General features: G+C 37.6%; 1 protein-coding gene across 1 annotated transcript; it reads right to left on the reverse strand.

Annotated features, from left to right (window-relative positions):
• Positions 1 to 39: 39 nt before the first annotated feature.
• LOC121980274 (protein phosphatase inhibitor 2-like) lies at positions 40 to 24,838 on the reverse strand. The gene is made up of 5 exons (XM_042532248.1): positions 24,645 to 24,838; positions 1,535 to 1,599; positions 954 to 1,135; positions 689 to 847; positions 40 to 450 (listed from the first exon to the last, which is right to left on the reverse strand). Exons 2-5 carry the CDS (start codon positions 1,537 to 1,539, stop codon positions 395 to 397), a joined length of 402 nt encoding a protein of 133 aa, XP_042388182.1. The 5' UTR covers positions 1,540 to 1,599; positions 24,645 to 24,838; the 3' UTR covers positions 40 to 394.
• Between the last annotated feature and the right edge of the window lie 681 nt (positions 24,839 to 25,519).

Genomic DNA, 25,519 nt, shown 5'->3' on the forward strand with positions numbered 1-25,519 from the left:
TGTACTGTGGGTTCGCTATAGCGATGGGATGCCGCAATGTGATGGATAAAAAGACAGTACATGTTAAGCTTTAAATGCACATGCGATGTCTCCACACTAATGAGTTCTCATATGCTTAACAGATAGTAACATTTTCAAAGAGACAAACACCTGCTCAAACTTTTGAACAACACAATGTAAAGTTTACCACGTTGTCCGAGAAACAATACTCACCTGGGCGTGCCATGCCATCAAACAGTGATTGATATTGAGGAATGTTGTTTTCCTGTCAATCCATTGCTGAAGGTGAGCAGGCACTTGCCTTCGTGTTTTCTTTTCCAGTGTCATCTTGAGTTAGCACAATATCTGAGAGGGATCCTAACCGCATGAGCTCCCTCACCTTTAGAAATTCATCCTAGTGAGCCTTGCGGTGCTCCTTGAAACTTAGCCTTGATTTGTCTATACCAGAATCTGATAGGAATCAAAAGTTAGTCACATAGTTCAGATACCGATCTCTTAATAGGACAATGGAAATTTTCACTTTTCTTTATTCTATGATGCTGTTTTTTACCCCCTCCACTCCCAGACCACAGAAAAGAATAGAATTTTCTCCAAATTTTCTTTGGCATAAGCTATGTACATGGAACATAGTATGAGATAAAGTCTAGGCAACTATGTGAGAATAAATATGAAATTAGTAATTGTGAACCTTCATCTTGCTTCATGGCACCAGCTTCAACTCCCATAGATGGTTGACCACCATTCTCTGAAAATTGTTTGCTTGGAGAAGACAAATCATCTGAAATAGTTCCCATTGCTTCTTGGTCATCCAAGCATTCATCAAAAGCTCTTCTTGGTGATGAAGAACCTGCATGCACCTGAACTTTATGATTCATGCCCCCTCTTTAGGATGAAGATAAAACAACCTAAAGTGGAACTTGTCTGAATGTAATCGTCGAGGTCTGCAGACCTACCGTCATCATCCACCATAGGATGATAGGGCGTTTTAGGTTCAGTTATTTTCTGCCTCACTGGTTTGTTGGTTTCAATTTCGTGCAAGTTGTCCTCATTCCATGTCACTCTAGGCCCACTGAAAGATGTATAAAATGTGCAACTCTTAAGCTTCATATTATCCAAGATGGAGAAATACATGCATCTGTTTCATAAACAAAAATGGCGGCGGCTAACAATTTCAAATAAAAAAATCTGCATATTTATAAATACTGAGTCTCGTAGTAGAAAAAATAAATTTTGCTTTGGATGATCATGAAGCCAATTTCCTTGTAAAATAGACAAGAAAACCTAAAAGATCATGAATTATAGGTTTGCTGAATTTTTTAGCCAATTGGATTAACATCAACTAATTTAGGAAGACAAATTTTGGAAATCTTGTTTGAACAGACATCTAGAATAGCGAAGACAAAGGAAAAGCAAAATGTCATGCATTAAAAGATTTTCACAATTTTCATGCCACTTGTAAGTTGTGACAGCATTTAAGTGGAATAGAAAAATATATATTACACATGATGACACCAGGCAAATTGCTAGTACTAACCTCATTGTTCAAAATAATATATCTCCTTAGCTATCAGTAAAATTCCTGATTGCTCTATGATTTCCCTGTGTATATAAAAGAATTACAAGTTAAAACTGTTAACTTCAAATACAAATCTTGAGGCAAAGAAATGGTTATTACAAATAGCACAAATTTAAATTTTAAAACAATCCATTCATGAATGCATATAGCAAGGCTACCTGGTCACTTTAGCAGGGGAAAAAAAATTGCAGCACACTTGAAAAGAAATGTCATGACAGACCATTCATTAGAAAGTAAATAATCAAACAAAAATCACAAACTTCTAGTGGTAAATAGGAAAATACTTGTAAAGAGGATGCCAAAATTAGTAACCAAAAAAAGAGACATGTTATAATTAAATTAAATTATTTTTGATAGTTTCAGTCAATAGTTCGCACAAATTTTCTGATCTAGGTCAATGCCAACTTGTGCCGACATGAAAATCCTTAGGAATAGTGAGTGGGTTTCATCGGAGAGAGAAGACACGGCAAAGTGAATTTGTGCTACTTATCAATAGTTTCCATCAGTCCCAAGCATGTATCAATTTCCTTCTTCAACAAATAGATCGTCAGGGTTTCACATCTGGTTCCTAATTTGTTCTTGCTTATTCAGCCATTCCAAAGTGATCTCAAGAAACCCAATATGGATTGACACGGGATCCAAATCCAACAAATCCATGTCATCCAACTCCAAACCAGCATACTTGACGAGACCAAAGTAGCCTAGACACCTATATGATATTCATAATTGAATTTGCAAATACTCCTAAAATTGTTTACTCAGCAGAATCAGCATCTTGTATATATATGATAAACAATAGTTGGTCAATAAAGTCGAGCCCCTTAACATACTTTGCAGTCAGAAAAAAAAAATCGATAATACACATAGCAGTCATAACATAAATACTTGAGATTAGAAAATCATAATTACAATTTTATTGATATTTACTAAGGTATAATGTTAGTAACCAATCCACAGAAGCTTGAAAGTAGAGAAATCTTTTGCATGAACACTTCAGAGATAATTTTGGATGGTGCATAAATTCTGAAGTTCGCATAGGTGCACACATTAGTGGTAACAGTAGATGACAATTCATATATGTAAACATGTTAGATATATAGAACTTTTTTGAAAATCCAGACCATCTGATATCCATGTTTACAGATTTAAAAGGATACAAATTTTTTACATGGAAATGTGGTTCTGTACTGCAAAATATATAAAATAAGGCCAATAAAATCAAACAGGAGCATCTCCATGACTCCATCGTCACATAAACAAGGAGTCTAATTAGCAATGCACTGTGAACATTTGAGTAAATCTAAAGCGAAAGAGTTTATTTGATTTACCAGACTATATAGTACTATCAAATGAAATGAACCCAGATACTTATCGTAATGGGGAAATTCTTATGCTTAATTGCAAGACAATCCCTTCTACCTATGCTTATTAATTAGTATAGGTCTGTATCACTCTCTCCCTCATATGCTAGAACCCCTTGAGGATTTGGTTAGCAAATCTACTAAAATTGAAGTGGCTGCTTGATTATCGCAGTACAATTTCATAGGTTCAGTCTTCACTCATTGATCTAAATGTTATATTGTTAGGACCATAGCCTTATTATACTTTGCCTCTAACACCGATCTACCATTGCGGTCTATTTCTCTCTTAGAAGAGCATAAAAGCCTAATGTGAATAGTTAATCTACGGGAGAAGATGATGAGATAGTGGTAAAAGCAAATGTCTCCATGTACACATAGAATATGAGTGGAATGGGAGCCTCCCAAAATCTAGGTATTTGTTAGCTCTAATTTAAGACCAATAGTGTGCAAGGGCATAATAATTAAGTTCGACAAACCAATCCTACATTATCTTGACATTTGAAATGATCTAGAAAATGAGTGCTATTTCAATGTTTGACTGTCATGGAAGAGATTATGAATAAGTCATAAGCCCAAGATACATTACTCGTATACAGATCCCTAGCCTATGCCCAAATCTCATAGCAAGAGAAGAAGCAACCAAAAATGCTCATAAGGATAAGGTCAATGAACAACCAAACTTGAACCATTGCAACCCGCAAAGCATAGTTCTTCTGTCTAATTTCTCCGTAGAAATCATCATGGAGCAATCGAGGCTCTAAAGGACAATGGTAGGACGCATCAAGGAGATAGCCAAAAAGTTCGGCATTTTAAATTGAAGGTAGCCCTTGAATAATACCGTCAAAAGCTGGAAAATTGATTTAGTTGAAGGAGAAGAAACAAAGCTTTTGTTGTCTAACCAAAGAGAAGTAAAAAATAATCAAAAGATTTTGCTATCTAGCCAAGAGATTCAAACCTTACACCTCAAAAACCAAATAGGATTCCATCATGTCACTCCACAGTTTTGGTTGAGCACCAGCACCTGGTCACCAGGTCCAGTCAAGCAGCAGCAGCAGAAGAAGAAAGTAGGTCCATAAACTTATCAATTTCCTAATTTCCGCTTCCACTTCGCCACTCTCCTAGTCCATAAACTTATCAATTTCCTAATTTCCGCTTCCACTTCGCCACTCTCCTATTTGGTATCAGAGCTTGTCATACTCTAGTTCTTTAAGCTTGTTGGTATTATGCAACCCTGAGAAGCAAAAGGACAGATCCTAACTTGATAAAGAAAGGCAAGGAGGCCTGAAGAAGTCAAGGGCACATCTGTATGAGATTCTCCGAGAAGGAACTGCCCTCGCTTGAAGAACAAGAGTCCCTGTAAATTCTGATAAGTTTTTATGAGCACCTTTGTTACTGCAAGAAATACTATTTCTTATCGAGAAGCTGTTTCAGCCACCGAACCCATAGAAACCCCTTCTATTGGATTTGCTAAACCCAGTGATTTTCAAGGTGTAACACCTGGAATCACTACTATTATTAAGCAAAACAACACCAAAATCCATTTACTCACCCAAATAGCTGAAACCTTAAGGGAAATCCAGCAGGAGCTTCGAAAACAAAACACTCCTCACGCTCCTCTTCCACAAGACTTAATTTATAAACTCCAAAACCTATCTCTTAGCCCTTCTAAACCCAAGGAAAAGCCAGGAAAGTTAAGGGTATTCAAGGATCCATATAAAATCCTAAAACAGGAGCAGGAAAAATTAAAAGGTACATGACTGCCACCAGAACTGAACAACAGGTAGCTACTACACCTTTATTTGAAGATCAAATAAGAAGCTACAGAAGGAATCAGCGACGCCTTTATAACACTCAACAAGCAGCAAGACGAATTGGGCGTCAACTTACTGGTGGAGGAACCACAAGATATACCCTTGAACAACAACTAGAACCAGAAGCCCAGTTACAACTTTCAATGCAAGAGCGAGCATCCATAGTACCTGCAGAGGTACTATATCATTCCAGAAGAGATGACGCACATCATCGGGTTTATGTGCACAGATCAGAAGAAGCAATACTAGTAACAGATAATCACCAGGTTGATAGAAACTTCATTCAAGAAGAAAGCTTTGCTCATTTACAAAGAAGCCGCATGCAATACATCCACATGGGGGTGCTCCAGGTACGTATTCAAATCCTACACAAGCAATATGAAGGAACCATGGCGCTGGTAGTCTTTAGAGATAACCGATGGCAAGGAGACCAAGCTATCCTAGCAACAATGGAAGTAGACCTGACACGAGGAAGTCAAATGATCTATGTGATCCCAGAAGTTATGATGACTATTGGGGATTTCTACAGAAACATTCAGATTTCCATCCTCACAAGAGGATATGAAGCTTTTCAAAATAACGAAGCTAATTTGCTAATTACCAGAGGTATGGTAGGAAGACTTTCTAATACACCTAATGTTGGATTTGCCTATGAAGTGCAGGGAGTTGTGGATTTAACCTCTCATGGTGTAAATGCTCTCCCTGGACGAAGATTGTCAACAAGAAGTTTACAAGGGTTAAATTGGGTAATAAACCCAACTCAAATTTCAATACCAATGCAACCCGCGGAGGTAAATAGTCAAACCATGATGGACGGAAGAATTTAATTGAGTTTCAACAACTATACTGTTGCCCCAACACCAGAACAATCAAAATATAATGACAAAGATGAAGAGATACTAGTAGTTTTGATAGAAACAAAACCAGGAGTCTGTCTATTATGATGGGGAAGCTGATGATTACTATGAGAAGCAAAAATCAAAATATAAGACAGGAAGATGGGATACTCTCGGCCAACCTAGTGGAAAATTTGACTACTATGTCAATTATGATATCCCAGAAATTCCTTCTTTTCCAGAAATCCCTCCTACTGGATGGGATGATGAAGTTGGTGAGACAAATAACGCACAAAAGGAAGAATCTATAGCCGCAAGTGAAAGGTATTCTTCAACAACCGAACCACATATTCTCATAAATAAAATGACTCCAAATGCAGTTACACCTTCAAGGCAATCGGAGGGATCAGCAGGACTAGACATCTAAACAAGTCATGCAGCAGTCATAGAACCTTATGGCCGAGATTTAATCCACACCGGCCTACGAATTGAAATCCCATACGGATACTATGGGAGATTGGCATCAAGATCAGGCCTAGCTTGGAAAACTGGAATTGAAGTTGGGGCTGGAGTCATTGACTCTGATTACAGAGGAGATGTTCAGGTACTTCTATTCAATCGAACTAACCTCCCGATTTATATTTCTCAGCAGCAGAAGGTAGCACAGCTAATACTTGAAAAAATAGCCATCCCGGAGGTTTATGAAGTTCCTCATCTTAGTCACACAGAAAGAGGAAACAAAGGGTTCGGATCAACTGAAGCCCAAAATCAGATAACTTTAATCCCAGAAAAGGAACAAGCTCTTACTTCACAAGATCCACGGTATTTTACTTCACAAGATATATTTGCCCTCTTAATGCCCAAGGAAACAACAGCAGTCCTTGTTCAAGATGATTCATTCCTAAGTAATTTCGAGCAAGACCATGCAGTGGAAACAAGCCCAGGGGTCGCTGTACCACGGTCTATGGACCCTACTCTTAATTACCAGGATCTTGATGATTCTTATTTGGACTACATACAATATTTATCCACTCTCAGTGGGTAGCAACCACCACAATGGGATAATTCTCCTGATTCTGAAGGCAACTGGACCAACCCATTTGCAAGCAAAGGTGGTGGGAGGCAAGAGACATTTATTCAATTAAACCCTCAGGAATGCGACAAATTCATAGAACTAGTCCAATGTAGAAATGGAGTATCCTTGTTTAAGAAGGCTAGTGGAAGAAGTATCACCAGCCACAGAGCAAATTTATTCTACTAGCACTGTGATATCCCCATATCGCCCTCCTACAGATACAGCTATGGGTCCCCCAGGATACCCCCAGCTGATGATTTAACAAGAAATCCTCTGGCTTTTCAACCTATCTATGAGCAGCAGCCACCAAAAGCTAAATTCAAGGGAGGAATGAATAATGAGTTATGGACGCTCCCCTCTGCACAACAGCAAAGTGGTGCATTATTTGTAATTCCGGAACAACTAAATCTTTTTGATGATGCTTTCTCAAGATGGGAGTCTATAACAAAAAACTGTGTGGCATTACAATCATTTTCAGATGCAAAGGAGAAGGTTGAATTTATCGAGAACCTCTTGGGTGAAATAGAAAAAATTACGTAGATCCAATGGCGAATGACATATGCAACAGAATATGATGCTTTGATAACAATTAGTGAAGGCCGAGAAGGAACTCAAAATGTGTTATCCCAGATGAGAAGAGTATTTTCAGCAGAAGACCCAACCCAAGGATCTACCGAAATACAAAATTCTGCCTATAGGGATCTTGAAAAACTCTCCTGTGACAATGTGAAGAATATAATTCAGTACATCAATGATTACATGAGATTAGCCGCTAAAACGGGACGGTTATATGCAAGACCAGAATTATCAGAAAAATTCTGGCTTAAGATGCCTGGAGATCTTGGAAACAGGATTAAAGTAGCTTTTGAAGCAAAACACCCAGGCCTTACGGTAGGAGTGCTACCCAGAGTCATCTTTGCTCACAAGTTCCTGGAACAAGAATGTAAGGATGCAGCATTTAAAAGATCATTAAAAGACCTTACGTTCTGTAGCCAGATTCCTATCCCAGGCTATTATCAGAAATCCAGAACAAGGAAGATGGGTGTGCGACAATCCAGAACCTATAAAGGTAAACCCCACAGCTCTCATGCAAGAATTGAAAAAAGAAAACATTTACTAAGAGACAAAAAATGTAAATGCTACTTGTGCGGACAAGAAGGCCACTTCGCAAGAGACTGCCCTAATCAGAAAAGGAATATAAAAGGAGTAGCAATATTTGAGCAGCTGGATCTTCCAGAAGATTGTGATATACTCTCAATACAAGAAGGAGAAGCTCAGAGTGACGCTATTTTTAGCCTATCTGAAGGAGAAGATAGTATATATGAGGTACATCAATCCCTTCAAACTCTTCAAATAAACTCCATATATATGCTTGGCCTAGAGGATAGGGGTTATCGACAACAGATTCAGTTATCGGAAGAACAATCAAATTGCTTACATCAATGGAAGCACAACGAAAGGATATTTGCCCCTCAATCTCATATGTGCACATGTTGTAAACGAGCAACTCTACAAAGAGCAAGGATACATTGTCCTGAGTGTCTTCTTACAGTATGCAACCTTTGCGGGCTATACTACTTCAATAAAGAGGTACCAATTACTCCCGCTCCTGCTACACCATTCAACCCTAATAACCTTATATATGAGCAACGAAACTATATTATATGGTGTGAGGAAGAAATAAAAAGGTTGCAGGAAGAGGTCAAATACTATAAGTCTCAACTGGAAGCAATACAGTTGGAACAAAAACTGCAGAAGGATTTCCGTGACCTAGAAGAAGAAGAAGAAGAAGAAACAGCCAACATGTTGATAGAAGAAGTAGTAGCTTCTAATCCAAGCCCCAGGTTGGTAAAAAAACATGTTATATAACCTAACGGTTGAAATGGACATTCTAGGGATTTCAAAATTCAAATTGAAAGCAATATTAGACACTGGAGCTACAACTTGTTGCGTAGATCAACGATCAGTACCTAAGGATTCTTTGGAACAGAATACATTTATAGTAAGCTTCAGTGGAGTTAATTCTCAACAAACGGCAAAAATGAAGATGAAAAATGGCCGAATGATTATCGGTGATAATATTTTCAGAATCCTTTATACTTATAGCTTTCCAATGACTTTGGGTGATAATATACAATTTATCATCGGGTGCAACTTCATAAGAGCCATGCACGGAGGACTCAGAATTGAAGGAAATACGGTAACGTTTTACAAAAATCTTACAACCATTAATACGTGACCCTCTGTAAATACAGCTATTGAAGAATTTGAGCTGGATGAGGAAGAATATATCCAAATAAAGGAAATGGTTCACATCTCAGTTGGGGCAAGAAACCAATCCTTTAAGCAAAAATTTAGTCCTCTTCTACAAAAATTAAAGGATCAGGGGATAATTGGGGAGAACCCTTTGCAACACTGGCAAAAGAATCAGATTGTGTGTCAATCGGATATTAAAAATCCAAAATTTATTATAGAAGACCGACCATTGAAACACTTAACCCCTATACAAAAGGAGGCATTCACAAAGCATGTTAAAGCCCTACTAGATTTGGGGATAATTCGACCCAGTAAGAGTCGACATCGAACGACTGCCATAATCGTGAACTCTGGTACAACTATTAACCCTATTACAAAAGAAGAAAAGAAAGGAAAGGAAAGTCTGGTATTCAATTACAAGCGTTTTAATGATATCACACATAAAGACCAATACAGTCTACCGGGTATCAATACCATCCTAAAGAAGGTTAGTAACAGTTGTATCTTCTCTAAATTTGATTTAAAAAGCGGTTTCCACCAGGTTGCCATGCATCCCGATTCAATTGAATGGACTGCATTTTGGGTCCCTGATGGTTTATATGAATGGCTGGTCATGCCCTTTGGACTCAAAAACGCACCAGCAGTTTTTCAAAGAAAGATGGACGCATGCTTTAGAGGTACAGAAGATTTCATTGCTGTTTATATAGATGACATCCTAGTATTTTCTCCGGATGAAAGAAGTCATGAACAACATCTTCAAAGGATGTTGAACATTTGCCAGAAGAATGGATTAATCTTGAGCCCTACGAAGATGAAAATTGCAGTCCCTGAAATTGAGTTCTTAGGGGCTATTATTGGAAATTGCAGAATTAAACTTCAACCTCATGTAATTTCAAAGATTGCGGACTTCAATGATAATGAGCTCAAGACAACCAAAGGAATGAGATCATGGCTAGGACTCCTGAATTATGCCAGGAATTACATACCTAACTTAGGTAAACTACTTGTGCCTTTACATGCTAAAACATCCCCAAATGGAGAGAGAAAATTAAATCAGCAGGACTGGGATCTGATTCATCAACTCAAGACCAAGGTACAACAGTTACCAGATCTTGAAATACCTCCACCAGAATGCTATATGATTCTAGAAGTAGACGGATGCATGGATGGTTGGGGCGGTATTTGCAAATGGAAAAAGAAAAAATTTGACCCTGTCTCCTCAAAAAAGATTTGTGTGTATTCTAGCGGCAAGTTTAATCCACCGAAATCTACAATAGATGCTGAGTTATATGCTGTTATGAGCACTATAGAAGCATTAAAAATTTATTTCCTGGATAAAGCTGAACTTCTAATTAGAATAGACTGTCAGGCAATTATAAGTTTTTTTTGGGAAAACGACAAATCATAAACCCTCTAGGGTTTAATGGATTTCTTTTACTGATTATATTACGGAAGCTGGACCAATGGTGCAATTCGAACATATAGATGGAAAGAATAATCAGGTAGCTAATTCTCTATCTCGTCTAATTCATGTGTTAATATTTTCAGAATGGCCGGAGCAGCACCTAGACCAACTCACTTTACTAGTACCAGCTATAAAGGAAGTCCAGAACCAGCCACATCCGCAAGCTCAGGAGTTGCTGAACAAGATGGTCCAAACCCTCTTGATTTCGCTAAGCAATACCAAAGAAAGGTTAACACAAGACATGGGAACCAATCCCACAAGAAGAGTTCCACCAAATCACAGAAGATCTACACACTATTGAGCAAAGGGCTGCCATCCGAGCCGTCAATGCAATGCAACAGCTCAGGATTATCCATTCCCTCAAAAGACAAGAATGCAATAAGTGCCGAGGAAAAGATAATTGGTGGAACGACTCGTACCCCGCATTAGAACAATGCGACAAACAACTTTCACATGCTGCGTATCTCCTTCAGGATTGTGTAACCAGAATGGGCAACATTAAAGTATAAGCATGGTGGACCCAAAGATTCGCGCTGCTCTGTATAAAGTAGTGTTGTCCTGTCAAATAATGCTCTACTTTTCTAAAGTAGATGCTCTACTAGCTGTAAAGTTGAGTCTGCATTACTTTTCTAGTGTTGTCCTGTCAAATAATGCTCTACTTTTCTAAAGTAGATGTTCCGCTAGCTGTAAAATGGAGTCTGTACTAAAGATTCCTTCTTATCAGCAAACGTGACGATGGGACCCAAGGCGCACCCGACGTTTGTTATAAGACTTGGAATTGAACCTCTTGCAAGAGATTGAGCATCCACTCAAATCTTACCTAAGGTAGCTTGTAAGGTCCATAAACTTATTAATTTCCTAATTTCCGCTTCCACTTCGCCACTCTCCTAGTCCATAAACTTATCAATTTCCTAATTTCCGCTTCCACTTCGCCACTCTCCTATTTTTAGGAGGGCGATATGGGGATATCACAGTGCTAGTAGAATAAATTTGCTCTGTGGCGGGTGATACTTCTTCCACTAGCCTACTTAAACAAGGATACTCCATTTCTACATTGGCAGCGACTAGTTCTATGAATTTGTTGCATTCCTGAGGGTTTAATTGAATAAATGCCTCTTGCCTCCCACCACCTTCGCTTGCAAATGAGTTGATCCAGTTGTCTTCAGAATCAGGAGAATTATCCCATTGTGGTGGTTGCTGCCCACTGAGAGTGGATAAATATTGTATGTAGTCCAAATAAGAATCATCAAGATCCTGGTAATTAAGAGTAGGTCCATGGACCGTGGTACAACGACCCCTAGGCTTGTATCCACTGCATGGTCTTGCTCGAAATTACTTAGGAATGAATCATCTTGAACAAGGACTGCTGTTGTTTCCTTGGGCATTAAGAGGGCAAATATATCTTGTGAAGTAAAATACCGTGGATCTTGTGAAGTAAGAGCTTGTTCCTTTTCTGGGATTAAAGTTATCTGATTTTGGGCTTCAGTTGATCCGAACCCTTTGTTTCCTCTTTCTGTGTGACTAAGATGAGGAACTTCATAAACCTCCGGGATGGCTATTTTTTCAAGTATTAGCTGTGCTACCTTCTGCTGCTGAGAAATATAAATCGGGAGGTTAGTTCGATTGAATAGAAGTACCTGAACTTCTTCTCTGTAATCAGAGTCAATGACTCCAGCCCCAACTTCAATTCCAGTTTTCCAAGCCAGGACTGATCTTGATGTCAATCTCCCATAGTATCCGTATGGGATTTCAATTCGTAGGCCGGTGTGGATTAAATCTCGGCCATAAGGTTCTATGACTGCTAAATGACTTGCTGAGATGTCTAGTCCTGCTGATCCCTCCGATTGCCTCGAAGGTGTAACTGCATTTGGAGTAATTTTATTTATGAGAATATATGGTTCGGTTGTTGAAGAATACCTTTCACTTGCGGCTATAGATTCTTCCTTTTGTGCGTTATTTGTCTCACCAACTTCATCATCCCATCCAATAGGAGGGATTTCTGGAAAAGAAGGAATTTCTGGGATATCATAATTGACATAGTAGTCAAATTTTCCATTAGGTTAGCCGAGAGTATCCCATCTTCCTGTCTTATATTTTGATTTTTGCTCCTCATCGTAATCATCAGCTTCCCCATCATAATAGATATAGACTCCTGGTTTTGTTTCTATCAAAACTACTAGTATCTCTTCATCTTTGTCATTATATTTTGATTGTTCTGGTGTTGGGGCAACAGTATAGTTGTTGAAACTCAATGAAATTCTTCCGTCCATCATGGTTTGACTATTTACCTCCGTGGGTTGCATTGGTATTGAAATTTGAGTTGGGTTTATTACCCAATTTAACCCTTGTAAACTTCTTGTTGACAATCTTCGTCCAGGGAGAGCATTTACACCATGAGAGGTTAAATAGTCCACAACTCCTTGCACTTCATAGGCAAATCCAACATTAGGTGTGTTAGAAAGCCTTCCTACCATACCTCTGGTAATTAGCAAATTAGCTTCGCTATTTTGCCAAGCTTCATATCCTTTTGTAAGGATGGAAATCTGAATGTTTCTGTAGAAATCCCCAATAGTCATCATAACTTCTGGGATCACATAGATCATTTGACTTCCTCGTGTCAAGTCTACTTCCATTGTTGCTAGGATAGCTTGGTCTCCTTGCCATCGGTTATCTCTAAAGACTACCAGCGCCATGGTTCCTTCATATTGCCTGTGTAGGATTTGAATACGTACCTGGAGCACCCCCAGGTGGATGTATTGCATGCGGCTTCTTTGTAAATGAGCAAAGCTTTCTTCTTGAATGAAGTTTCTATCAACCTGGTGATTATCTGTTACTAGTATTGCTTCTTCTAATCTGTGCACATAAACCCGATGATGTGCGTCATCTCTTCTGGAATGATATAGTACCTCTGCAGGTACTATGGATGCTCGCTCTTGCATTGAAAGTTGTAACTGGGCTTCTAGTTCTAGTTGTTGTTCAAGGGTATATCTTGTGGTTCCTCCACCAGTAAGTTGACGCCCAATTCGTCTTGCTGCTTGTTGAGTGTTATAAAGACGTCGCTGATTCCTTCTGTAGTTTCTTATTTGATCTTCAAATAAAGGTGTAGTAGCTACCTGTTATTCAGTTCTGGTGGCAACCATGTACCTTTTAATTTTTCCTGCTCCTGTTTTAGGATTTTATATGGATCCTTGAATACCCTTAACTTTCCTGGCTTTTCCTTGGATTTAGAAGGGCCAAGAGATAGGTTTTGGAGTTTAGAAATTAAGTCTTGTGGAAGAGGAGCGCGAGGAGTGTTCTGTTTTCGAAGCTGTAAAGTTAAGTCTGCATTACTTTTCTAGTGTTGTCCTGTCAAATAATGTTCTACTTTTCTAAAGTAGATGCTCCACTAGCTGTAAAATGGAGTATGTACTAAAGATTCCTTCTTATCAGCAAACGTGACGATGGGCCCAAGGCGCACCCGACGTTTGTTATAAGACTTGGAATTGAACCTCTTGCAAGATATTGAGCATCCACTCAAATCTTACCTGAGGTAGCTTGTAAGGTCCATAAACTTATCAATTTCCTAATTTCCGCTTCCACTTCGCCACTCTCCTATTTGGCGAAGTGGAAGCGGAAATTAGGAAATTGATAAGTTTATGGACCTTACAAGCTACCTCAGGTAAGATTTGAGTGGATGCTCAATATCTTGCAAGAGGTTTAATTCCAAGTCTTATAACAAACGTCGGGTGCGCCATGGGCCCCATCGTCACGTTTGCAGATAAGAAGGAATCTTTAGTACAGACTCCATTTTACAGCTAGTGGAGCATCTACTTTAGAAAAGTAGAGCATTATTTGACAGGACAACACTAGAAAAGTAATGCAGACTCCATTTTACAGCTAGTGGAGCATCTACTTTAGAAAAGTAGAGCATTATTTGACAGGACAACACTAGAAAAGTAATGCAGACTCAACTTTACAGCTAGTAGAGTATCTACTTTAGAAAAGTAGAGCATTATTTGACAAGACAACACTAGATTCCAGAAGGAGGAGAATTTGGAAGAATCAAATTGGGAAGTCATTGGTGTCAGAAGTGTGATTGCGAGCATAAGGTGGCTAGCATTGCTTGCACATGGAGAGGGAAGTGCTCAAGAAGATGCTACCAACATGGTGCTCAATTAGATACCAAAAGAGAGGCGCAGCGATTCAAGAAAACACACTTAAATTTTAGCAAAGTAGGGAACTTACAAGATTACAAGATGTAGAATGCTAAGCAAGCAGAACACTCAAGTAAGGTTCAGGTTATGCCTGAATTCCTTGCAAGAGTTCTTCTTATAGATAACGCTGGGTGCTGAGTGGGTCCCATCATCACGTTCATCAGTAAGAAGATAAGAAGGAATCTAGATAATTATTATGATACATCTACTAAAGCTACTTTGAAAAAGTAACTTTACTTAAAGTAGTTTGGACAGTTTGCAATAATTCTCCTTTCTGTAAAGTAAAGTTGAGTGGTCGTAAATCATTGGGTCCACCATGTCGCTGCATCAGATCTTAAAATTTCTCATCCGAGATACGCAATCTTGTAGTAGGTATGCTGCTTGTGAAAGCTGATCATCACACTGTTTGACACTTGGGTACCAGTCATTCCACCAGTTGTCTTTTCCTCTACACGTATTGTATTCCTGACGCTTTAGTGACTAGATGAGTCGTAGCTGTTGTAGTGCGTTAATAGCTTGCATTGTTGCTCAAGTCGATGCAGATCTTCTGAGATTTGATGGAACTCATCGAGTGGGACTGGACGACCATGGCGTTTATTAGACTCCCGTTGGTACTGTTCAGCGAGATCGAGAGGGCTTGCAGGGCCTTGATCAACATCTCCTGGGCCTCCTGGTTGGGCTTCCTCTAGAGCTCCTTGAGTGCTAGTGGTACCAAGGCTAACCTGCCTAGGTCTTGCTCCGTCCATTCTGTAAAAATTAACACTGAAATTAGGCGAGATAGAGTCTGCTACCTAGTTATTCTTGCCGTCAATGTGTTCAAATTTCACTAATGGTCCAGTTCCAGTGATATAATCAGTAAATGAGAGCCATCGTACTCTAGATGGTTTGTGATTAGCTGTTTTCCCAAAGAAACTTATAATGGCTTGACAATCCGTTCTGATTAGAAGTTCAGTTTTGTCAAGAAAATAAATCTTCAAAGCTTCCATTGTGTTTTGCACCGCATAAATTTCAGCATCAATGGTTGATTTGGGAGGGTTAAATTTCCCACTTGCATATGCACAAATTTTTTCTGAGGATATTGAATCAAATTTGTTCTTTTTCCATTTACATATACCTCCCCACCCATCCATGCATCCATCGACTTCTAAAATGATATAGCATTCTGATGGAGGTATCTCAAGATCTGGGAGCTGTTTAACCTTTTCTTTTATCTGTTGTATCAAATCCCAGTCTTGTTGGTTTAGCTTCTTCTCACCATTAGGTGAAGTTTTGGCATATAGAGGTCCCAAAAGTTTTCCTAAATTAGGAATATAGTTTCTGGCATAATTTAGAAGACCAAGCCAAGACCGCATACCTTTAGTGGTTTTGAGTTCATTATTCTTGAAATCGGCAATTTTTGAGATCACATGCGGTTGAAGTTTAATTCTGCAGTTTCCAATAATTGCTCCTAGAAATTCAATTTCTGATACTGCAATTTTCATTTTAGTGGGACTTGAAGGTGTTGCTCGTGGCTTCTTTCATCAGGGGAGAAGACTAGAATATCATCAATATAGACAGCAATAAAGTCTTATGTTCCCTTAAAACAAAGATCCATCTTTCTTTGAAATATTGCAGAAGCCCAAATGGCATAACAAGTCATTCATATAATCCATCGGGTACCCAGAAAGCGGTCAATTCTATTGAGTCAGGGTGCATGGCAACCTGATGAAATCCGCTTTTAAGATCAAATTTGGAAAATATACAACTGTTGCTTACCTTTTTTAAGATGGTATTGATGCCAGGGAGGCTGTACTGGTCTTTATGAGTAATATCATTAAGACGCTTATAGTTGAATACCAGTCTTTCCTTCCCTTTCTTTTCTTTTCCAGATTCTGGATCAATAGTGGTTCCTGTGTTAACTATGATAGCAGTTGTTCCATGCCTGCTCTTACTGGGCCGAATAATACCCAGATCTAATAAGGTCTTTACATGCTTAGAGAATGCTTCCTTTTGGGCTGGCGTTAAGTGCTTCAAAGGCCTATCCTCAATAATAAATTCAGGATTTTTAATATCCAATTGGCACAGGATTTTATTCTTCTGCCAATGTTGGAGAGGATTTTCCCCAATGACTCCTTGCTTTTTCAGTTCTTGTAATAAGGGACTGAATTTTTGTTCAAACGTTGAATTGATTCTTCGAGAATAAATGACCATTTCTTTGATTTGTATATATTCTTCCTCAAGGTCAAGCTCCTCAATAGCTGCATTCACAGATGGTAACGTATTGATAGTAGTTAGATTTTTATAAAAAGTAATCGTGTTACCCTCAATTCAGAGTCCTCCATGCATTGCTTTGATAAAATTACATCCAATAATAAACTGGATGTTATCCCCTAATACCATTGGGAAGCTGTAGGTGTATGGTATTCTGAAAATATTGTCTCCAATTATCATACGTCCATTTTTGAGCTTCATATTGGCAGATTGTTGTGAATTAATACCACTGAAGTTTACCACAAATGTATTTTGTTCCAAGGCATCTTTTGGAGCAGATCTTTGATCCACACAGCAAGTTGTTGCATCAGTGTCCAAAATTGCTTTTAATTTGAACTTTGAAATACCTGGGATTTCAATTTCCACAGTTAAATTATATAACATATTCTTCACTAACCGTGGATTCGATGTCGTTGCAACTGTTTCTTCAAGTTCCTGGAAATCATTTTCCAAGTCTTTTTCTAATTGTAAGGCTTCCAGCTGTGATTTATAGTATGCAATTTCTTCCTTTAATCTTCTGATTTCTTCCTCGCACCAGATAATATAGTTTCTTTGTTCCTGTATTAAATTCATCGGATAAAATGGTGTAGAGGGTGCAGGAGTTACGGGTACCTCTTTATTAAAATAATACGGGCCACATAGGTTGCATACTGTAAGATAGCAGTCTGGGCAGTGTATTCTCGCCCTTGGAATAGTACTTCTTTTGCAACAGGTACATATATGTGATTGTGGAGCAAGAATCTTTTCATTATGCTTCCATTGATGCAAGCAGTTTGACTGTGCATCTGTTAGCTTGACTTGCTGTCGATAACCTCCATCCACTAATCCAAGCATATATATAGAATTTAACTGCAAGGATTGAATAGAATGTTGTACCTCAAGAACATCATCTTCTCCTTCAGAGATGCTATAAATAGCATCGCTCTGTGCTTCTCCTTCTTGTACAGATAGGATATCATAATCATCAGGAAGGTTAAGTTGCTCAAATATAGCAACTCTCTTGACGTTTCTGTCAACCTGTGCAGAATTTGTTCAAATTCCAGCACACTGTGCAGAATTTGTTCAAATTATTGCGGCAAATTGTGAAATGGAATACCCAAGTATTCAAAGGTTGACAGAAAATACTTTATCAGGAGAACAGATATATTCAACCAGTACTGTTATTTCTCCGTATAGACCACCTACGGATACAACAATGGGTCCACCCGGTTATCCACCAGCAAATAACTCTCCAGGCCCCCCCCCCCCCCCCCCCAATTTCCAGTCGATATATGAACATCAACCCCCCAAGGCTAGATTTAAAGGAGGAATGAGTAATGAGTTATGGACCCTACCCTCTGCACAACAACAAAGTGGGGCCCTTTTTGTTATTCCTGAGCAGTTAAACTTATTTGATGATGCCTTTTCAAGATGGGAATCAATTACAAAAAATTTTGTGGCATCACAAGCTTTCTCAGACTCAAAAGAAAAAATAGAGTTTATTGAAAATTTACTGGGGGAAATTGAAAAAATCACATGGATACAATGGAGAATGACGTATTCCACTGAATATGATGCTCTTATCTCTATTAGTGAAGGTCGTGAAGGAATATAGAATATCCTATCACAAATGAGGCGAGTATTTTCTGCAGAAGACCCAACTTAGGGCTCAACTGAAATCCAAAATTCAGCCTACAGAGGTTTAGAAAAATTGGCATGTGATAATGTTAAAAATATTATACAGTATATTAATGACTACATGCGATTAGCGGCAAAAACTGGACGCCTCTTTGCAGGACCTGAGCTTTCTGAGAAATTCTGGTTGAAAATGCCAAGAGACCTTGGAAATAGAATCAAGGTAGCCTTTGAAGCAAAACACCCCGGTCTAACAGTTGGTGTTTTTCCAAGGATTATCTTTGCTCATAAATTTCTTGAGCAAGAATGTAAAGATGCAGCATTTAAGCGATCTTTGAAGGATTTATCATTCTGTAGCCAAATTCCCATCCCAAGATATTATCAGAAGGCTGGATCTGGATCCAGGAAAATGGGAGTTCGACAATCCAAAACCTACAAAGGTAAACCACATAATACTCATGCCAAGATGGAAAAACATAAGCATTTATTAAGAAACAAAAAATGCAAATGTTATTTATGTGGTCAAGAAGGGCATTTTGCAAAAGATTGCCCAAATGAAAAGCGAAACGTCAAGAGAGTTGCTATATTTGAGCAACTTAACCTTCCTGATGATTATGATATCCTATCTGTACAAGAAGGAGAAGCACAGAGCGATGCTATTTATAGCATCTCTGAAGGAGAAGATGATGTTCTTGAGGTACAACATTCTATTCAATCCTTGCAGTTAAATTCTATATATATGCTTGGATTAGTGGATGGAGGTTATCGACAGCAAGTCAAGCTAACAGATGCACAGTCAAACTGCTTGCATCAATGGAAGCATAATGAAAAGATTCTTGTTCCACAATCACATATATGTACCTGTTGCAAAAGAAGTACTATTCCAAGGGCGAGAATACACTGCCCAGACTGCTATCTTACAGTATGCAACCTATGTGGCCCGTATTATTTTAATAAAGAGGTACCCGTAACTCCTGCACCCTTTACACCATTTTATCCGATGAATTTAATACAGGAACAAAGAAACTATATTATCTGGTGCGAGGAAGAAATCAGAAGATTAAAGGAAGAAATTGCATACTATAAATCACAGCTGGAAGCCTTACAATTAGAAAAAGACCTGGACAAGGATTTCCAGGAACTTGAAGAAATTGCCAACATGCTCATAGAAGAAATAGTTGCAACGACATCGAATCCACGGTTAGTGAAGAATATGTTATATAATTTAACTGTGGAAATTGAAATCCCAGGTATTTCAAAGTTCAAATTAAAAGCGATTTTGGACACTGATGCAACAACTTGTTGTGTAGATCAAAGATCTGCTCCAAAAGATGCCTTGGAACAAAATATATTTGTGGTAAACTTCAGTGGTATTAATTCACAACAATCTGCCAATATGAAGCTCAAAAATGGACGTATGATAATTGGAGACAATATTTTCAGAATACCATACACCTACAACTTCCCAATGGTATTAGGTGATAACATCTAGTTTATTATTGGATGTAATTTTATCAAAGCAATGCATGGAGGACTCCGAATTGAGGGTAACACGATTACTTTTTATAAAAATCTAACTACTATCAATACGTTACCATCTGTGAATGCAGCTATTGAGGAACTTGACCTTGAGGAAGAATATATACAAATCAAAGAAATGGTCATTTATTCTCGAAGAATCAATTCAACGTTTGAACAAAAATTTAGTCCCTTATTACAAGAACTGAAAAAGCAAGGAGTCATATTGGGGAAAATCCTCTCCAACATTGGCAGAAGAATAAAATCCTGTGCCAATTGGATATTAAAAATCCTGAATTTATTATTGAGGATAGGCCTTTGAAGCACTTAACGCCAACCCAAAAGGAAGCATTCTCTAAGCATGTAAAGGCCTTATTAGATCTGGGTATTATTCGGCCCAGCAAGAGCAGGCATAGAACAACTGCTATCATAGTTAACTCAGGAACCACTATTGATCCAGAATCTGGAAAAGAAAAGAAAGGGAAGGAAAGGCTGGTATTCAACTATAAGCGTCTTAATGATATTACTCATAAAGACCAGTACAACCTCCCTGGCATCAATACCATCTTAAAAAAGGTAAGCAACAGTTGTATATTTTCCAAATTTGATCTTAAAAGCGGATTTCATCAGGTTGTCATGCACCCTGACTCAATAGAATGGACCGCTTTCTGGGTACCCGATGGATTATATGAATGACTTGTTATGCCATTTGGGCTTCTGCAATATTTCAAAGAAAGATGGATCTTTGTTTTAAGGGAACATAAGACTTTATTGCTGTCTATATTGATGATATTCTAGTCTTCTCCCCTGATGAAAGAAGCCACGAGCAACACCTTCAGCGTATGCTTAATATTTGCCAGTTAAATGGGCTTGTCTTAAGTCCCACTAAAATGAAAATTGCAGTATCAGAAATTGAATTTCTAGGAGCAATTATTGGAAACTGCAGAATTAAACTTCAACCGCATGTGATCTCAAAAATTGCCGATTTCAAGGATAATGAACTCAAAACCACTAAAGGTATGCGGTCTTGGCTTGGTCTTCTAAATTATGCCAGAAACTATATTCCTAATTTAGGAAAACTTTTGGGACCTCTATATGCCAAAACTTCACCTAATGGTGAGAAGAAGCTAAACCAACAAGACTGGGATTTGATACAACAGATAAAAGAAAAGGTTAAACAACTCCCAGATCTTGAGATACCTCCATCAGAATGCTACATCATTTTAGAAGTCGATGGATGCATGGATGGGTGGGGAGGTATATGTAAATGGAAAAAGAACAAATTTGATTCAATATCCTCAGAAAAAATTTGTGCATATGCAAGTGGGAAATTTAACCCTCCCAAATCAACCATTGATGCTGAAATTCATGCGGTGCAAAACACAATGGAAACTTTGAAGATTTATTTTCTTGACAAAACTGAACTTCTAATAAGAACGGATTGTCAAGCCATTATAAGTTTCTTTGGGAAAACAACTAATCACAAACCATCCAGAGTACGATGACTCTCATTTACTGATTATATCACTGGAGTTGGACCATTAGTGAAATTTGAACACATTGACAGCAAGAATAACCAGGTAGCAAACTCTCTATCTCGCCTAATTTTAGTGTTAATTTTTACAGAATGGCCGGAGCAAGACCTAGGCAGATTAGCCTTGGTACCACCAGCACTCAAGGAGCTCGAGAGGAAGCCCAACCAAGAGGCCTAGGAGATGTTGATCAAGGCCCTGCAAGCCCTCTTGATCTCGCTGAACAGTACCAACGGGAGTCTAATAAACGCCATGGTTGTCCAGTCCCACTCGATGAGTTCCATCAAATCTCAGAAGATCTGCATCGACTTGAGCAACGAGCAGCAATGCAAGCTATTAACGCACTACAACAGCTACGACTCATCCACTCACTAAAGCGTCAGGAATGCAATAAGTGTAGAGGAAAAGACCACTGGTGGAATAACTGGTACCTGTCAAACAGTGTGATGATCAGCTTTCACAAGCAGCATACCTACTACAAGATTGCGTATCTCGGATGAGAAATTTTAAGATCTGATGCAGTGACATGGTGGACCTAATGATTTACGACCACTCAACTTTACTTTACAAAAAGGAGAATTATTGCAAGCTGTCCAAACTACTTTAAGTAAAGTTACTTTTTCAAAGTAGCTTTAGTAGATGTATCATAATAATTATCTAGATTCCTTCTTATCTTCTTACTGATGAACGTGATGATGGGGCCCACTCAGCACCCAGCGTTATCTATAAGAAGAACTCTTGCAAGGAATTCAGGCATAACCTGAACCTTACTTGAGTGTTCTGCTTGCTTAGCATTCTACATCTTGTAATCTTGTAAGTTCCCTACTTTGCTAAAATTTAAGTGTGTTTTCTTGAATCGTTGCGCCTCTCTTTTGGTTGATGGAACAAAACTGCAATCTGCACAACAATACCACATATAGGTACTGTCATGCATGACACGAATTAGATGGTTGGCATTCAAATGATAGGGGAATGCGACGTAGGAGATCAATTTTGCTTTGAGACCGTGTAATGGGAGCATCCCAGGGTTAAGTCCCCTCTATATATGTTTAGAATTCATCACTATAAAATTACAAATAGATCCCTAATATTATATGGTATCCACATTTAGGTTTCTAGATCCATAACACTTATATTAAGTTTGACAATATGAAAATAACAATGGGAAAAATATCCTCCCTTTAGCACTTCAATTCTAAGTCATTCTGCATGAACAAAACTTTCAGTTCTTATTATGGGAAAACATGACAATTATTTCACATTACATTTTTTGAGAATTTGTGTTAGATGTTCCTAAATCAGGAATAAATGCCAGTTAACGTGGGGCCATTAGATGCTTGTAAAAAAAACAAAGAAGCAATCATCAAATATACATTGCCGGTGGTTCATATAAAGTCCACCAGCTAAACCCAAATTAGTTGTTTTTCAAAATGATTAGAAGGCCTCTGTGCATCTTTTATTCATATTGATTAACTATTATCAATTGAGATTCTTATTGATCGCTTGCACCAACAAAAGGAACATATTGGAAAATTTAGCTAGAAGCTAAGAGGTAAAATAATGAACTTACTTGTATGTGTATTGACATAATTTATTCAAAAGGAAAATTTTAAGTGAGAAGCAATATTGCATAATTGTTATGGAGATAACATAAGCATTTGCAAGACAGTGTATTTCTTTCAAAATTATGCTCCATTATGAAATATAGATTGCCAAGCACAATCTGACTAAATTGTGAGCATAGAACCGCATGCACATGTCCTTACTTAAAAAACTGAATTAACTCAATAATAAAGTTCCTAAAGTAGCAGCTTTGGCAAATAAAATCCACAGGAAATGTCAAGAAGTATATAGAAGACTAAAATTCAAGTATTCGTCAAGTATAGTCTAGTAAAGTGATAGCATTTGCAGTGTTATCTATATATTTATTAATGATCCACGTTGTAGATTAGTGTTTCGGTGAGGTTCAATCAAAGTCATCAAAATCACATAACATTTATGCATCACTACTACTTTTTGTTAATTGTGCATATACATGCACATTCAATGCCCTGAATAAATTCAGCTTCTTTTGGCAGTAAGTTACTGGTTGCACAATATGCAAAGACATCAAGACACGTCATTGATACCTAACTTCTGACACAGTTAGTAATCATTATTGTAAAAGAAAAGGATCATGAAAATTAGCAAAACAAAAAAAAAATGTATATTAGAAATAGATGATGGAGGTGAAAAAATAAATTCACTATTTTCATCCAGCATTTTACCGTGTAAAATAGGTCCGTCATCACATAGCTGAGTAACAAAATACTCCTCCAGGTTTACCATACCTCTAATAAAGCATACTTGTACACGAGTTCCTTCAAGAAAAACTTAATAGAAGATGGATTGAAACAGGTTTTATTGCTCTTCATTACAAACATTCTATAACTAGATTGAATACACAGGCAAACAAATAAAACACATTACAAGCAAGAAACCCGCATCTCTGATAGAATTAATTACTTATCAGTGCTTCTGTAACACATTTCCAGGAAGGTACTAATAAAATAAAAACAATTAGATTAGAAAAGGAAGATGTGACGATGTATAAAAGACAGTATTCAACAGTTTTATTCTTGTAAGTGATAAAAAAAGACACCATGGATGAAAGACTGTCCAATTGAAGGAATACAAGATTAATTGTCCCGAATTCAACAACAACAGTTCAAGCCTTTTTTAAAATTATCCATGGATGAAAGAAAATATACTTTTCATTCAACATGATGCGTAGAAAAAACAATCCTGGATAACAGTTTAATTTATGCAGATCATAATAACTGCCACAGGGAGCATATTAAAAGCAAAAGGGCTAGAGGAATGCGAGATTATTATTATTATTATTATTTAAAAAAAGGAACTTTAATGCCTTTTGAGCATAATTCATCGACTTAAAGAAAAAAAAACATTTATTTTCATCATACACGAAGCACAAACACGAAGCAGTAGCTAAACCAGAAACCTATCCAGATTAATTCGAGCATGTTGTTTCCCGTCAAACAAAGATCCATTCACATGAATCTAGAAAAAACCTAATTCTTAGTGATTCCCGAAGGAAACAGATCAAGACAATTAGACGATGAAGCCAACGAACCAAACAAACTAAGGGAGAAATTACCAGAGCGACGAAGGGATGCAAATGGAGGACAATGATAGCCTGCTGGTGGAACTATTTGTAGATCTGGAGATACGAAATAATTCCAGCTTTTGAGAACAAGTGCTGTCCGCGTAGTCAACGAGAGGCGAAACAGTTTGGAGTTTGGACCGCCGGCTGGCGCAGCTCAGAGCCACGGACGACTGAAGAAACAGGAATGGGTCAATTTTCTCGCACCACCCTCGGCTCCTTAAATAATAATAATAATAATAATAATAATAATAATTTAATTAAGTGCTAAAAAACAATATAAGTTTTATTTTTTAAAAAAAAATATTGATAATTTGGACATATTTAAAGTTATGAAATTTCTAAAATAGATATTTTGACTTTTACATTTTTCGTTTCTCATTCGACTTCTTCTGCTTAGGGGTGTAAATGAGCCAAACCGTTCATGAGCTATTCGAAGTTTGATTCGGTAAAAGTTCGTTTGAGTTCGGTTAATTAGGCTTGTTAAGATAAACAAACCAAGCTCAAACTTCACAATATTCGGCTCGTTAGCTTGTGAACATGTTCGTTAAACTCATAAATCAATTTTTAAATAAAAAAATACTAGTTTTGATATTGAATTTATAGATTTTATACTCTACTTATGAAAAACATAGATAAATATATTAAATTTATTAATTAGAATAAAATTATAAATTTTAACTAGAATATTATAATTTTTTTAAAATATATAATTTAGTTTTTAATGAATATTAAAATTTATAATTTATATTTATTAATCTCGTTTAGGCTCGATAAAAGTTCAAATAAGCTCGTGAGCTATGAATATATTCGTTAAATAAAGCTCGAGCTCGGTTCGATTATAAACAAGTCAAACTCAAATATTCAAG

The sequence above is a fragment of the Zingiber officinale genome, chromosome 5A, assembly GCF_018446385.1.
Source record: "Zingiber officinale cultivar Zhangliang chromosome 5A, Zo_v1.1, whole genome shotgun sequence".
Lineage (NCBI taxonomy): Eukaryota > Viridiplantae > Streptophyta > Magnoliopsida > Zingiberales > Zingiberaceae > Zingiber > Zingiber officinale.